Consider the following 17639-nt stretch of genomic DNA (forward strand, 5'->3'; position numbering starts at 1 on the left):
TCGGCAGCAGTGTCATCGACCCAGTGGTTGTAACTATTATCCATATGGTAGATGCACAATGACATCTAATTTGGGATAACGACATACAAAACATTTAATGTAGAAAGAAAAATCAAGCTAGTGAATCTTCATATTTTCCTTAGATTTCCATTAGATTAAAAAGTTTCAGTGTCTGTGAACGTGAAACAAATTTCCTGCTACAAAACTATGAATAGAAAATGATCTGCGTCTGGACAATTATGATTTAAATACAGTTATGAGGATATCATTTGCGGATTATATATTGTACTTGTATTGTATGTCAGCAATATCATATTTAATAATAAAAAAAAACACACTTCGTTTTTTTTCAAAATAAACACACAATCATATCTGAGTATATCTTGCTCCCTCTTTTATTCTTAAGAACGAGCATGGTCAAAACAGTACGCAGATGCATATAGTTGTGACACAAGAGTTATCAGGAATGTTTAATGTAACATTGGTCATCATTTACAAATTCGTAGAAAGTGGTCGTATCTTTATTGTCACTGCCTTCAATGCAGCAAAGTCCTGCCATTCTCTCCAGTAGATGCAATCAGCTCCGTTACTTCCGGGTGGCTTATAAAGTCCGTTCGGATTGACGCGTGCGCAGTCTCGGAACCACCATGCTCCCTTTCTGGTGCTGTCGGCGCAGTTTGATGAACTACCATCATTGTCTTTATCCTTAGTTGTAAAAGGAAAACCATCCAGGCTATAGAAACCAACCATGGAATCACCTGCAATTGATGACCCAGTATTAAACTTATTTATATACAAACGTTTCCTAACTAACCAAACAGGGGATACAACATAACGGACTGTTTATTTGAAATTTGGTTTCACATGCGTGCGTGAGTTTGCAATAAACCTCATCGTATCTTTAATTGACAAAAAAAACGTCCTTTCCTTTTTTTGGGGGGATGCATGTATCATTTATTATTCTAGATACTATTACACATGTTACAAGTGAGAAGATTAACTGTGAGTGATAGATTTAAATTGCAGTTATGGCAATCTAACTTAAAGTGGTATTGTACAGTTTTTAAAGTCCTGCAAACATTCATCAGGCTAAAAATATAATATATAAATATACGTAGGTTTGGTCATGGTATAGCAACTTTACCTGACCATTACGGAAAATAGGTATTTAGTCGGATCTTAACACGTACTTGTGATTTGGTTAAAACCGGGTTTGATAAAAATATACTAAGAAATGTCGAAATGTTCAGAATTTCATAAAATCCTTATTTCGGTAGGATGGTGCAAGCATACGATTTGTATTGCGTCTTGCACTTTGAGGAGCGGATAATATTTAACTACTTTATTCAAATATTGTGTAAAAACGTTAATTTTGAGCTATGAAAGTCAAGTGAATCGAGCATTTTTTCTGAGGAAATTAAAAACAATTGCAAAGAGATATGTTTACAGTGGGTTAGCTTTCATTAGTCTTCACTATCTATAGATTAACAACTTTTGGTTATATTTATAATTTAGAATCATCATTGAAGGCGGCGGACGATTGCACAGCCAATTAATTATATTGATGTGCCATTTGTATGCAAGAGTGACATTCCGTTGTATTATGTGCAAATTCGAAAAAGTTATGCGAGTATTCTCTCCCCTTAACAAGTTCATTATTTTATAATTAAGTTTAGGTTTCTGATACAATTTTGAGTAATTACAAAATGTATCAATTCAATATATTTCAGTTTTTGTTATTGGTGTATCAAAAAACATTGATGTACGAATATAATTTCATAAATTTGAAACGTTTAGTTTAAACATATTTATTTATAGTGGATTGGGAAACAAGTTTTGCAACTTATATTAATCCCTTTCCACTTTGCGGGTGCGAGTGCTGCCTTGTAGCGGCATTAGCCTACTCTTTTTCGAAATCTACAAGGGTGTCTTTAACGTGCAAGAGATATGGATCTCTCTTAACACGGGTCAGCCATTTATCGTCCCCTCCGATGGACTATCATCGTTTCCTCAAGACCATACTCGCAAATGGTGTCAAGGGAGGGCCGAAAATTGAGTTCCTGAAATTTTCATCCCAAACGGGAATCGAACCAGGGACCTTTGTGTTAGTAGTCCGATGCACTAACCACTACACCACGGCTGATTACATACCAATATAAAGAACCGTTCATCATTTTTGAAAAAGACTATGAACGAAAGTAGTAATATTTACCTTCCCTTGATGATAGATTGATTGGGAAATGAACCAGCGTTATCTAATGGTAATCACAGAGAGGGACCAGCAAGCTTTTTTTAATTGAAGCTTATTTAACGTTAAAATAAGTATCCACCATAAACGAATGTTACTTTATATAAATATAAGGACTTTGTAAGCTAAATCTAAAAAATTTATCAAATTTTATGATTTTCATTGCAATATATTAATATGCTACATGATAATATTAATACTAAATGCGTTTTGAAATCCGCAAGGTTCCTTATTTTCACAGCTGCAAACCTTGAATAGTCTCGGTTTTAAAACAAGACATAGCTACTTATCATTAAAGGCTGTTCTCGAGCATCTATATAGAGAAGTATTTATTTTATCAACTTAACTAGTATACTAGTATTTAGATTTACTATTAAAGTTCAAGTCTAAGAGGTTGCAAATTATCAGCAAAGGGTCAAAATATAGTCCTCTATCTTCAATGAATAGGAAACAGTGTCGTTGGTCATTCAACATGCCCTTATATTGAATAGTTACGATTTGTGTTTATGAAAAGTTAAGATGTACGTTTCTACAAAGATTTTCGACTGGTTGTTAGTTTAATTTTGATACCAATTGTGTCTTTTCAATAGCAGACAAGTTCATGTATTGTCAGGAATCAAAGACACTTACTCTCTATAAAAGAAACGATACCAAAAGCACATTTAGACTGAAAGTCGAAAAGAAACTGAAAATGCCTTGACAAATCACGAAAAACGAGGAAATGAACTCTTGGTTGAATATCCAACTTGTAAACAGTAATCCCTCTGCCAATGAAATCTCTGGAATATCGTTCCAACTGGACGATATGTACTCAATATGCATGCGCTTTTGAATTTTGATCAGTTGAAAATGAAAGTTTACTACTAGTATTTGGAAACGGGATTTGAGGCAGATTTAAAAATGTCTCTGTTGTATCATTTATTTGAAGTTCGATGGGTCTAACACAGTCACCATTATTTGTATCATATAGTGAAGGAGAACTAAAAGTTAAAAGATAATGTTAGCTTATTTACATTTTACAAGAAGCTCGTGTATGAAGTCAGCCTCATATGGTTACAAGATGAGGAGTTCAGTTGGTTCCCAAGTGAGTGCCAATTGTGATTTTTTTTCAAAATGCGTCCTCCAAACATAACCAATAAGTTGTCAATCATGAAATCAAGCATCTTTATAACGTTAGTTTCAGAAAAGGATTATTGACATCTTATCGAGATTTCCCTCCTTAGAAAGATAGGGACCAAGTATTTTGATGTGTCTCTTATTGTGGAGTGGAAATACTCATGTAAAGGATATATACTATTTATGGAAAACAGTGGTGTAGTGGGTAAGCAGATTACAAACACAAAGGTTTTTTATTTGATCCCCGTTCCCGGAAGAAAATTTCAGGGCTCTCACTTGGACACCATTTGCGACCATGTTTTTGAGGAACGATGCTAGTCCGTCGATAGGGAACGATAAATGGCTGACTATGGTTAAGAGAGAGCAATATATTTTGCATGTAAAAAAAACTCCCTTGTAGATTTCGAAAAAGTTGTTATATCATGTTTCCCAATCCACTATAAATAAATATGTTAAGGATATATGAGTAAAATGTTTTAATGCAATTGAATGAGGAAAGATTCTTAGATGTACTCTCTAAAACGGTATGAAATTCAAATGAAATCTTCAAAAGAAACAGTACAATAATAAAAGTCTTAATCGTGTCACACATTAACTCTTTATTATTGTGCACGTATTTTCCATGAACAAATAATAAAGCATTCACAATTTTTTTAACTGATTTCTTTGATATTAGGAATATAAAAAAAAAGTAAGAAGATCAAGAAATTATTAAAACACTGAATCCGACGAGTTTTTGACTAAAGTTTCCCTCCCCCCAAAAAAGGAATAAAACTACGGCGAGACAAACACCAGTCTACAAAACACTACGGAAATAACTTTCAGTTTTTAATGGCGAGGGACAAATTATACCTTCAAATAAAGTATTGATATATTTTAGGGTCGAGATTGAAAAACAATTACCAGCAGTGCCACTGTATCCACCAATGGATAGTATATATCTAGATGCCTCATTTCTTATTCTAAATGTCGAGTACTCAGCATATGATGTATGGCCATCAAAATCCTCCAGATCAAATCTCAGCAGGTAATCCTTTGAAGACGATATAACGTGGAGGTTGTCGTTTCCTTGATGAATAAAACAACAATAACAATATAAAACATATTTTTCCAATCCAAATCTCTATATTATATGAAATACATGTGACTGTCTTCATTACGAGACAGAAATTTTAAAACAAAGAGTCAACATTTAGGAAAAGTTCTCATTTTCACATTTTTCATGTTCCCAGTGTTTAAATTTCAACCTAAGAAATTGGATATTTAAGGGCTTTTGATGCAGTTCAATGTGTATTGTCATAGAGTTTCAAAAAACCCACAAGTCACCATGCTCGTATTCAATGAATTGAGGGCTAACATTTGTCTTATAAAAGTTAAGAAATGTTGTACGAGTTTTGAGAAAGTATTCTTCGTCATAAATTAGTATGACTGGATTCATTTGGAAGCCGTAATTAATTAGGATAAGGGGAAAATTAAATACACAGAAGAATAATTAGTACATTAGCCAAAGTTGAATCACGAATGAGAAGCTCAAATAAGGATTTTTTTAAACGTTGAAATGCGAAAAATGGAGCTTTTTTAAAATGTATTTTTTCTAATTTTTTCTAAAGTAGTTGCCTTTTCTCATGCTTGCATAAAGACGCAAATGAAAGAAATGTATGTCACCGTGCTGTATTCGAAGATAGATAGCAATAAATTCCCCAAATTGTGTCCCCCTTTTGGTAACCCCACCATTAGCGAGAAAATGTACGACGTCACTGCCTACAAATTTCGAAATATCCTACTGATTTTCCCTGTAGTGTTACGTCCTCAGTTTTCTGTTGTATAAATATATTGGTTATTTCGAGCTACCTTAAAATGATAATACTGTATTAAGAAATGCAGGAAATATATCCTGCATGAATTCATGAAATGTTCAATGAGGAAATCTACTGATTTTGGAGTGAAGTGTGGTTGTTTTTATACAAAAGAATTACAATAATTAAAAGTGCATACTCTTTCTATATGAGATTCTAAGGATCATTGACACAAATTCGATTTTGTCTTTTGTTTCCTTGTTACGAACATTCTCCGTTCAGCCATTTTTCTATGTGCATTCAGAAGAACATTTCATGAAATCGATTCCAAATCAAAATTGCATCTTACATGAATGATAATAGAAATGATAATATGATGCATTCTTTTAACTACAAATGGATCAGTTGTCATGAGATTTCTGTAATAGTTATACACTGATGCATAAATATATTTTTATATATAGGAATAGGTGTCTGGATAAGAAACATCGGAGGCCGGAGAATAACTCACTTACACCCGAAGCCTACCCCTATATTTAATAACATTACGTATTAAATGAAAAAGAAAGAATAGCATTTTTATTCACAATATCAACCCATGATTAATAAAAAAAAAATGTTTATATAAATGTAACTCGATTTGTAGTCTTACTTTAACGATCTTCATTTAAACTTTGACAAGTGGGTATTTTTTTTATTAATTGTCAATGCTGCCGTTATGTATATACTCTTAAAATCCATGTACTAATATGGAGCAGCAGGTTTTTGAGATAAGACGTGGCACGGTACTTGTCTATCCCAAATTCATGTATTTGGTTTTGATGTTATATTTGTTATTCTCGTGGTGTTTTGTCTGTTGCTTGGTCCGTTTCTGTGTGTGTTGCGTTTCGGTGTTGTGTCGTTGTTCTCCTCTTATATTTAATGCGTTTCCCTCGGTTTTAGTTTGTTACCCCGATTTTGTTTTTTGTCCATGGATTAATGAGTTTTGAACAGCGGTATACTACTGTTGCCTTTATTTGGACATATCGTCGATTCGTATATGCGACTATATATATAACTTCAGATTGGAAAAAAAACCTCTTGATATTGTCAAATTAAAAATGTCTGAAACATATGATACTTTCATTTTGTCTGGATATCTCAATAAAAAATGTGGAGTGCTTCAATTTGAAATGATTAAGGTAGATTGGGTGTCTAAATTATAATCCATATAATTTTATAATAATTTGCCAAAATGAAGTTTATATTATGCTTTTAAAAAAAATAATAAAAAGAATGGATCACCAGGCTTTTTTGCAGGCTACACGGAGGTCAAAATTGTCAAAGTTTGTATAGATTATGCATAGAAACCCCAATTTTTTGCAATAAAGCGTAAACTACACCATAGATTTTTGAGATAACATATGAGAAGATAGCTTTAATAGTATGCTTTCAGTTAAGAAAAAGAAAAATGGGGTCACCAAACCTGTTTTCTTGTTACAGAATAAAATAATGAAATTCCTAACACATTCTATTGTAAAAATACCTTAATCTGAATAATCTGCCCTTGCATTTGAGTTTCCTCCCCTTATGTGGCAAACATTTTTTTCTTTTTTTGTAAAATACAATCATAAATATGATAAAACATGTCATTTTCTATGTAGAGTGGAATTTCTTACACATGAATTACCTACTTCTCTAAAAGTTTGCACATTCTATTAAAGATTTAGATCTTGTTTTCTGGTATTTCCAAATCCAAGATGGAAGAAGACACCCTATCTACCTTAAGCCTGTTACTCGTACCATTCAGTATACATCAATTACATCCACGTTGATTTGCATTTCACAATTGAATAAGCATTTCGCTTAAAGTAAAGCATATATTTGATAAAAAATAAAATAATTAGAATAAATTGTAAAATGTTATCGGATTACTAATTTAAAGTTATTATTTTAAACAAAAACATATATACCAATTATGATTACTTGATCTTACACCGAGCTGATAGACAAGCTGTCTAAATTCTAATTAATTTTTTTTGGGGGAATAATATTAAATAGCTATCAAAATACTGAACAATAAATTACCACGACGAAATTTTTAGAAAAGGACAAAATTATTTGATGATTTCAATACTTATTGATATCAAATCTATTGCAATTGGAAAAAAAAACGGTTAACCGGTTAGCGTTTTTGTTACTCGATATATGGTCCTTCCAACGGTTAAACGTTTACAATATCACTATATTGCTGTTTTTTGTTTTTGCAATCCGGATAAGATTCCCGCAAACTTGGGGACTGAAGTCTATTTTGATTAAATCAATTGCAATCTTTGGTGGAAAAAGCATTAAAATGATATCAAAGTCTTTACCTTTTACATGCAAGAATACCTAATACATACTTGGGTTCTTCCTACTTTATATCTTTTTAAGTAAGCTGACCGAGTGAATTTTGATGACTGATCAACATAACAGGGAACAGACCTTCGCTATACTTTTTCATATGATATACAATATTATTGTCTGAAACAGACGTAGATTATCCATCCGTGTGTCCATTCCTTTTATAAATACATTTACAGATTTACTCCACCATTTTCTTCTTAAGAAAATGCTTCTACTAAGTCAGGAATATGAGAAATGTTTGAGAGTTAAATTTTGCCATTTGATTAAGGACTCTCCGTTTTTAATTTTCATCGGAGTTAGGTATTCTTGTGTGATGTTACTTTTACCTTGTTCAAACTCACCTATCCAGTATTCCCTGCTGAGATCACCAAATCCTGCCTTGTAATTTGCCCATCCAACATTAAAGTCTGTGCTTCCATCAAGTCGTCGTTGAACCACCTAGCACACATAACAATATTGGCATTAATAAAAGTTGTCCATTATTGTGCCTAACAAGATTTTGTGAGGTAGACGAAACTGATCGTACAACAATTTTATTGAATTTTGATGTCCACAAATAGGCAGATCGGACATATTTTGATTCGTCCTGTGTCCAGTTTGATGGTCACTTCAGTTACTGTTTACATGTACAAGTGTATCCATGTTCTTATTTAATTAACGAATTTGTATGAAAAAAAATAAAGAGTTTGAAGGTAAACTAATCGTAACGTTATTCAATAAAATTTCAAAAGATTCCATTAAAATGACATCAACTATATAATAAGTAACAGAGGTAAACTGGATAGAGAGAAAATTACATATTTCACATATTTTATTTTACAATAACGAATAAAAATTTGTCAACCTAAGGTTGCTTTTTTAACTATTTTGATATGAGCTTTTTTAACTATTTTGATATGAGCTTTTTTAACTATTTTGATATGAGCGTCACTGATGAGTCTTATGTAGACGAAACGCGCGTCTGGCGTATAAAATTATAATCCTGGTACTTTTGATAACTATTTGCCATAATTCTAAAATCATATCGGTCTGTATTAGAATAGTTTATCGAAACTTATTTGCGTATTTAAGGCAATGAATGTTTTTCCGTCAAAAGTCGACATAAATGTTGACTTTATACAGAAAATACGGCCTTTTAAAACTTTCAATGTATCACAAATAGTACATGGATACAAGGTAAAATCATTTCTTAAAACACTGCAAACAATCATTCTGATTGGTAGAATGGTATTGCCATAAATTGCGTTGAAATGAACCGTACTACACAATACATATAATTCACTCACATAACATTATCACGCGCTATAGAGTCGATTTTTTGTAATTTTTGAGGCCGGTTTCTGTTTTATTTAGAGCATTGAAATCGCCCACGTTATAATCGATGTTCCGACTCGTGGTGCATTCTTTGCATTATGTTGCTTGATATATTAAAAGTGATTTGTGAATTTACACAAAGGAACTTAATAATAGATAATTCAGAAGCATGTTATTCATTGATTGTCGTTAATTGCTGTGTTACATATTTGTTGTTCGTTAATTGCTGTGTTACATATTTGTTTTTCGTTGGTACATTAATTAGGCCGTTCGTTTTATCGTTTAAATAGTTTTACACATGATTTAAGGGCCTAATATAACTAAATATGTGGTATGGACCTTATGCATAGTTGAAGGTCGTACGGTGACCTTTAGCTGTTACATTTTGTAATTTCAGTTTCATTTTATCTCTTGTGGAATGTTGTCTCCTTAACAATCATACCACATCTTCTTGTGAGGAAGAACGACTAAAATCGACAATGCATAAGATAACGGTCGAAACAGTTGACCGATACTATATGGTATGACATGTCTGTGTCTCAATTAACTATCGACATGTTTTTGACCGTCTTGGATATTGAGATAGCAGAAAATTGTATTTTCAACGTTTAATAAATTCATCAAAAACAATAACAATCAAAACCAGGGAGTTAATAAAGTCTAAAAAAAAAGGTCATTTACATCAACAGTTACAAATAATAGATAAGAAACAACATGAACTCCACTAAAAACCGGAAGTGAAATCAGAATCCAAATCATAAATATTAAAGATGCAAAACAAGTCTACTTTGTCAGCGGATATCTGATTGATTATGAGGTAGAAAGCAGTAAATTATAAAAAAAAATTGATCATGAATCAGCTGGAGTAGACTTTTCATTGACAATAATTACAGCTTTTCAAGGAATAAGCAGCATTGCACATTCAACTAAAATATATTCATATGTCACCCTACAGTCTTTGGCATTAGACTTTTTCAACAATTGTCTACACCTACAGTTGAGCACGATTACGACAGGTAAGATGTGAGGGGTCGTCTCAAAAATAAAAATTGAAAATAATACTATTGATCACTTTTGGATTTATTGCTTGAAATTTATTTGATTTGCAATGTTACAACTTTCTAACAAAGTCCAAATTTAGAATAAATAAGTGTATTAACTTTACGGAGAAAAAAGAAGAGAGAAAAACAACAAAAACAGCGATCTCTGATTGACTAAAAGGGAATCAAATATGAAGACGAAGCATAATGTAAAAATATTACATCATTAGCTAAAATTTCTACTGTGCGAAGGTTCAGGCGAACTAAAACATGCAACGGAGTTACTAGTATAGAAAAGATTATAAAACCGGAAAAGAAAAAGGAAAAGAGAAACAGAGAAACAATTTCTGACCCGTTGACAACAAAATAACAGTGTAACATATAAAACCAACGAGTCTTGACCAATACGGACCCATTAAACTTCATAATGCATTGCTATGCGATATCCGCTTCTTGTAAGAAACCCTGAGATCATGTTCGAAAACTGGGGAATTGCTCTACGATAAAAGGAACACGGACAATTATATGGACAATCAGTTCGTAAGGACGACCATTTAATTAAATGAAGCATAACCTTAGTCTTTGGAATTCGGGGCAACCCTTGCTGATTACTGCCCAAAAAGAAATTTGCAATGACAAAGCTCTATAGTATGTTGAATAATAAATTCATTGGGCAGGTATGCGTGTGTACTGCTTTTAAAAATGTTGATACATTGGAACGAGAAGTCAATTACATCCCCCTATTCATGAAGGAAAGACATCAACTTTAACTAGGTATATTGAAGCGGCGTAGTCTTTCGTTGATAAAAATGGCGATACACCTTTTCCTTCGACTCTTTAATTCAATATGTTTTCAACCCTCCAGAAATTGAATATGTACACCGGGGAAGGATAAGATTGTTTGTAAAACATAAACTGGACAGTGTTCACAAGTGTGTAACAGACGGACAGACAATCCAGTAATTTTGCTTCATAAATTCTCAGAATTTTTCAGAATTTTACAGATACACATTTATCGTTATTGGCATGCGACAGAATCACAAAATGAAGAGAGTGCTGATCATGTAGGATTCGGAATGATTGTAGTAATTTTTAAATTAGTTCTACGTGAAATGTCGTATAAAAAACATGTAATATCAATAGTAATGTGATAGAGAAATAGATTTATTTCCTTTTTAGCTCACCTGGCCCACAGGGCCAAGTGAGCTTTTCCCATCACTTTGCGTCCGTCGTCCGTCGTCTGTATTCCGTCGTCCGGCGTCGTTAACTTTTACAAAAATCTTCTCCTCTGAAACAACTAGGCCAAATTAAACCAAAATTGGCCACAATCATTATTGGGGTATCTTGTTTAAAAATGGTGTCCGGTGACCCGGTCAAACAACCAAGATGGCCGCCTTGGCTAAAATTATAACCTAGGGGTAAAATGCAGTTTTTGGCTTATAACTCAAAAATCAAAGCATTCAGATCAAATCTGACATGAAAGTTAAATTGTTTTTCGGGTCAAGATCTATCTGCCTTGAAAATTTCGGACAAATCGAACAACCTGTTGTTGGGTTGCTGCCCCTTAAATTGGTAATTTAAAGGAAATTTTGCTGTTTTTGGTTGTTATCTTGAATAATATTATAGAAAGAGATAAACAGTGAACAGCAATAATGTTCAGCAAAGTAAGATTTACAAATAAGTTAACACGACTGAATTGGTCAGTTGACCCCTTTAGAATTATTGCCCTTTCTAGTCAATTTTTAACCATTTTTCGTAAATCTTAGTAATCTTTTACAAAAATCTTCTCCTCTGAAACTACTTCGCCAAATTAAACCAACCTTGGCCACAATCATCATAGGGGGTATCTTGTTTAAAATTGTGTCCGGTGATCCGGTCAACCAACCAAGATGGCCGCCATGGTCAAAAATAGAACATAGGGGTAAAATGCAGTTTTTTGCTTATAACTGAAAAATTAAAGCAATAAGAGAAAATCTGACATGGGGTTAATTTGTTTATCAGGTCAAGATCTATCTGCCCTGAAAATTTCAGATGAATCGAACAACCTGTTATTGGGCTGCTGCCTCTTAATTGGTAATTTTAAGGACATTTTTCTGTTTTTGGTTATTATCTTGATCAATATTATAGATAGAGATGAACAGTAAACAGTTATAATGTTCAGCAAAGTAAGATTTACAAATAAGTCTTCACGACCGATATGGTCAGTTGACCCCTTTAGGAGTTATTGCCCTTTATAGTCATTTTCTACATTTTTCATAAATTGTTAAAGATTTTTAGAAAATATTTTCCACTGTAATTACAGGTCCAAGTTCATTGTAGATGGAGATAATTGTAGCAACAAGAATGTTCAGTAAAGTAAGATCTACAAACACATCACCATCATCAAAACACAATTTTGTTATGAATTTATCTGTGTCCATTGTTTAATATGCACATATACCAAGGTGAGCGACACAGGCTCTTGAGAGCTTCTAGTTTTTTTAACGTTAACGAGTGGTTAAACAAACGTTTAATACAAAACAAAAACAAAAACAAAAAAACTCCGAGACTTCAATATACAAGATATAATATATATATATATATATATATATACGAGAATACAAAATCAAATCTGCTATTATAGTATCATGTATATGTTCCGGACCATACGAGTATTTGGACCATACGCGTATGGTCATGACCATATGCGTATACTCATATGGTCCGATCATACGCGTATGGTCCGACCGTACGCGTATGGTCGGACCATATGAGTATAATACTCGTTTGTTTATTAACGGGCCGGACCAAATGAGTATTTAGACCATATAGGTATTTTTTTTTCAAATTACATTATAAAAGTATCAATACAAAAACTATCTAAAAAAGCAATGATGGTTACATGACCATGTATTAATTTTATAATTCAAAGACTACGTAAAAATTAAATATTGATGCCCTGTACGTAGTTAGTTTTCATCGCTAATTACATTCTTGTATGTAGGCTTGAGGTGACAGTTACTTCCACACGGTATAATAGCTTTTTTTAATTTACTAGTCATTGTTGTGCACGTTCCTTTTCATTTATATCTTTTGTTTGCGAATGAAAATTAGCCTTTTTGAAGCTGCGTAAGGTTATACCGAGGTCTTCGTCCATTCCGATATATCGACGATGTTTTATTAAGCTCTAGATCTCAAATATCGTAACTCGACTGCAATACATCTTTTTCAGAAGACAACTTAAATGAAATGTGTTACTTTCAATTGACTTCTTGTGTAACAGTTCATTAAGACATTTTTGGAATATTTCTTTAAGTCGACATATTACCATTCACTCGTTATCACAAATCGGTAATAACCATCGGTAATGACCGTCGGCAATGACCATTGGTATAAAACGTGTTTATTATAACTTTGACAGGTAAGTAAAATTAACTATTTGAACTTCTAATTTTTTTTAGCTAATCTTGTTGTTATGATTATATAAATTAATATAAAATTACCTGTATGATAGCGTCTTTTTAATGAACAGTCATACCATATGAAGAGTTGAGACGTATTTAAAGTAAACTGCAGCAGAGTGTTAATTACCCCGACCACACGCGTACGGTCGGACCATATGAGTATATACCCATATGGTCATGACCATACGCGTATAGTCCAAATACTCATATGGTCCGGAACATATATATAGCCCTTTTGTGCTTCTTTGTTATCTTTTATTAAGATTGTTGACTGCTGTTCCCCTAAGTTTGACTTATTTACCCATGTCTGTTTGTATTGTTCACGCATCGTTTTCAATATAATAGAATTTGATTCGACTGTCGCACAAGTGGGATGTTTAGCACTATAGAACCATGTTCAATGCATCATTTTCTACATAAGAAAATGCCTGTAACAAGTCAGAAATATGCGAGTTGTTACATGTATCCATTCGTTTGCTGTGTTTGTGCTATTGTTTTTTTTTACATTTAATTAGGGACTTTCCGTTTTGAATTTTCCTCGGAGTTCAGTACTTTTGTGATTTTACTTTTTATGATCCACAACTATCACGGTTATTTGCATTTATTGTATGTAAATCGACTATTTACTCTACGCTTGACTTTCTGTGTAATGCATGGCCTAGCTACTACCTGGATTTTAAACGATTCTCTTAACGGAATTGATATTAAGAAAGGAGAGATATGATATCATTGTCAAGGAACCTCCAAATAAGGATGTAAGCAACAATTGGTCACCGTACGGGTTCAAAAATGAGCAAAACCAATATTGTATGATAAATAAAGGCAACAGTAGTATACCGCTGTTCAAAACTTATAAATCAATGGACAAAAAACAAAATCGGGGTAACAAACCAAAACCGAGGGAAACGCATTAAATATAAGAGGAGAACAACGACACAACACCGAAACGCAACACACACAGAAACGGACCAAGCATCAGACCAAACACCACGAGAATAACAAATATAACATGAAAACCAATTACATGAATTAGGGATAGACAAGTACCGTGCCACGTCTTATCTCAATATCTCAAAAATAAGAGAAAACACAAACGACTCAAATGCAACACACACAGAAACGAACAATAATATAACAATGGCCATCTTCCTGACTTGGTACAGGACACTTTTAAAGGGGAATAAAAGTGGTGGGTTGAACCTGGTTTTATGTCATGCCAAACCCAGCACTTTAATGGCAAAGTTAAATATAACATTAAAATGACAACATAATATTACAGGACTATAATACAAATAAATAGGAGAACATATTAGACAAAGAAAAACATGATTAATAGATAACAAAAAGCATCAGGTTTAAAATTCAATACGCCAAAAACGCGCCTTGTCCACACAAGACTCACCAGTGACGCCCAGATATAAAAGATCGAAAGTGAAAAAAGTACAAAGTTGTACAGCACTGAAGATCAAAAGTTGAAAAGGTTTCGCAAAATACGGCATTGTTTTTATGCCCGGGATAAGAACATTCTTATTATATAGAACAATTCATGCTAATGCAAACAGTAAATTTTATCAAATTAATATAAAAGAGATATACACAAAGAAACTGAAGTATTAACTAATTACAGAAAACTAAACCCGAATACATAACGCCAAGATATAAAAGATCGAACGTGAAAAAGGTACAAAGTTGTACAGCACTGAAGATCAAAAGTTGAAAAGGTTTTTACAAATACAGCATTGATTTTATGCACGGGATAAGAACATCCTTATTATATAGAACACTTAATGCTATTGCAAACAGTAAATTTTAACAAATGAATATGAAAGAGATATACATAATGAAACTGAAGTATTAACTAATTACAGAAAACTAAACCCGAGTTTATCACAAAATAGACACACCTGAATCAGTCAACGTAATTAAAAAAATGTGACGTCACATACGGTGGCGAAAAGAGACAAACGTTATGCCACATTTGAATTTATGAAATTTAGAAACAGCATGACGTCACATATGAAAAACTATCATTCAAAATTGAGATAGAATTAGGATTGATTTAAGATTGTATTAGAACTAAATACTGATAATTCATTTAAACAAAATGCATATTGCAATATTTATTAATAGCAATTAACTGTAGTATATATATATGTCCAGTTTGTTATGAATCCAACTTCAATCGTAAATAATCGTTCAAAATTTAATATAATTAATAAAGAGGCGGTGATTAATTTTTCTATCCGTAACACCTAAATATAATAAAAAGACGTCAACACATTTGACAAAATCCGATGAGAATTACAAATATAACATTAAACATGTAAACTAAATACATGAATTTGGGATAAACAAGTACAGAAAGTTTTCAAAGGCCGGACATGACAAAATGAGTAACAGAAAAACGAAAAAACAAACAGGCGGATTTTAGACGACCAATAAACGAAAACCAAATATTACAAACAGCACCTACGACAGCCACTTGATGTTAGGATGTTGGCTTGGAGCAGGCGAATGACGATTGTAGCAAGCCAAGGTTAAACTTCACAAAATTATTTAATCAACAATAAATTGAAAGAACAGTCATGTAGCAAATGTAAACGAAAGAGACTTTTTTGTTTCGAAAAAAATATCCCACTAACGTTCATCGACTGACTTTTCATTCCGTCTACCATTGTATGTGAGAATAATAAATCTGAATATATCATAAATAAAACTGAAATATTGCTTTGCAAAATGTCCGACGAAATGCTTTAATTAATTTTTGTAGATGTATTTGGCATTCTTATCAAACACATATCTTCTGTTATTGAATAATTAAAAAGTAAACAGTAACTTTAAATGTTTCACGCAGCTTAAAACTTACAGTTTTTATTCATCAACATATTTTGTTTGACGTAATAAGAAAGTAATTAAGTTTTATGCCTTTATGTTATTCTTTTGACGCATGTTTGTATTGATTTCTACAGTAATATTCAGACGTTCCTTGTTATAATGCCTTGAAATATATGTTTCATGCAGAACATATACGTAATCAATTATTGTATTAAATAAAGCAATTTTATTCAGTCATTTTGATATCATTGGTAGTGCCACAATATAGAATATAAGCTAAGAATTTCAGTTTGTTTTGAGGTTTGCAATAACTTTTGATACACATTACATTATTAAAGGGAATTTCAAAATAAGTCCGTTGAAGTGCACTTGTGTTGTCTATTTTGTGACATTACATCATTTATTAATTCCTCCAAACAAATTAATATGATGACTGTTGTCAGTAAGATTTTTTTTCTCTCTGGATAATTGCATTATCGTCCTATATGCGACTTAGCTACATGTTCTAGTATATGAGTAAAGAATGTGAAAGAGCCTTCAAATGATAAATATATATTACGAAGGAATTTTTTTCTTTCAAATAATGGTTGAATTTGGAAATTGTTAGAGAAAATATAACGGAGCAAAATTGAAAATTAAATCGAGAAAGCAGCAGGCAATGGAATAGGAAGAACCATATTAGGTACGCTGTTGAATAATAAAAGTCGTTTTTAAAGTCTGGATCAAACATTAAAAAAATCAAGCTCCAAACTTACCGTCCATCCATGACAGTCAGATTCCATCTCACAATATACGTTCACTTCTAATCCACTGACAGGATAGATTATATATACTCCATTGGTACTTCCAACTGGTAATTCACTGCAGTCTTTTGGTAAAATCGGAAGTGATACTTGCAAAGTAAAAAAATAAGATAAATCAAAGCCAAATTATTTATCCAATTGATTATTATATACTGATGATCTAACTCTCTTTCATCTTGCAATAGTATTTGCATTTTCTACACTTTACACAAGAATTCCACATTCCAAACAAAAAGACAAATTGAAAGAGTGGGTATTGCTTTGTTTCATAAAAAAGAATGGCCAACGTAGATACAAGTATCTTGTCTTAGTGAGGGATAAATCCTACTTTGTGAAGGATCGCTCTGATTTAAACAAAAAATTCTCTGAAACTGACATTATCAAGATGCTTGATTTTTTTATTGACAACATATTTGTTCCATTCGGAGGGCGTGTTTTTCAACAGACTGTCGGCATTCCAATGGGAACAAATTGTGCCCCTCTTCTTGCCGACTCGTTTCTTTATTATTCTGAGGCTGACTTCATACAGGAACTTCTTAGGAAAAAAGATAAGAAGTTAGCAATATTCTTTAACTCTACTTTCCGCTATATAGATGATGTTCTTTCACATAATAATTCAAAATTTAATGACTATGTTGACCGCATCTATCCCTTCGAAC

The 17639-nt window shown here is 32.6% G+C and overlaps 1 protein-coding gene across 1 annotated transcript; it reads right to left on the minus strand.

Annotated features, from left to right (window-relative positions):
• Positions 1-277: 277 nt before the first annotated feature.
• Positions 278-17045, minus strand: LOC134681961 (fibrinogen-like protein 1). Its single transcript, XM_063541590.1, has 4 exons — positions 16933-17045; positions 7887-7983; positions 4268-4432; positions 278-758 (listed from the first exon to the last, which is right to left on the minus strand). Exons 1-4 carry the CDS (start codon positions 16957-16959, stop codon positions 493-495), a joined length of 555 nt encoding a protein of 184 aa, XP_063397660.1. The 5' UTR covers positions 16960-17045; the 3' UTR covers positions 278-492.
• Positions 17046-17639: the final 594 nt, after the last annotated feature.

Source organism: Mytilus trossulus, chromosome 8, assembly GCF_036588685.1.
Source record: "Mytilus trossulus isolate FHL-02 chromosome 8, PNRI_Mtr1.1.1.hap1, whole genome shotgun sequence".
Lineage (NCBI taxonomy): Eukaryota > Metazoa > Mollusca > Bivalvia > Mytilida > Mytilidae > Mytilus > Mytilus trossulus.

Bases quoted from the DNA above. Each gene is read 5' to 3' on its own strand.
- LOC134681961 (XM_063541590.1), bottom strand. From the start codon at position 16,959: ATGGAATCTGACTGTCATGGATGGACG. The intron at 7,984-16,932 runs GTAAGTTTGGAG...TATGTGTGCTAG, and splicing joins CTGACTGTCATGGATGGACG to GTGGTTCAACGACGACTTGA. The intron at 759-4,267 runs GTAATTGTTTTT...CATCAATTGCAG, and splicing joins TGGATACAGTGGCACTGCTG to GTGATTCCATGGTTGGTTTC.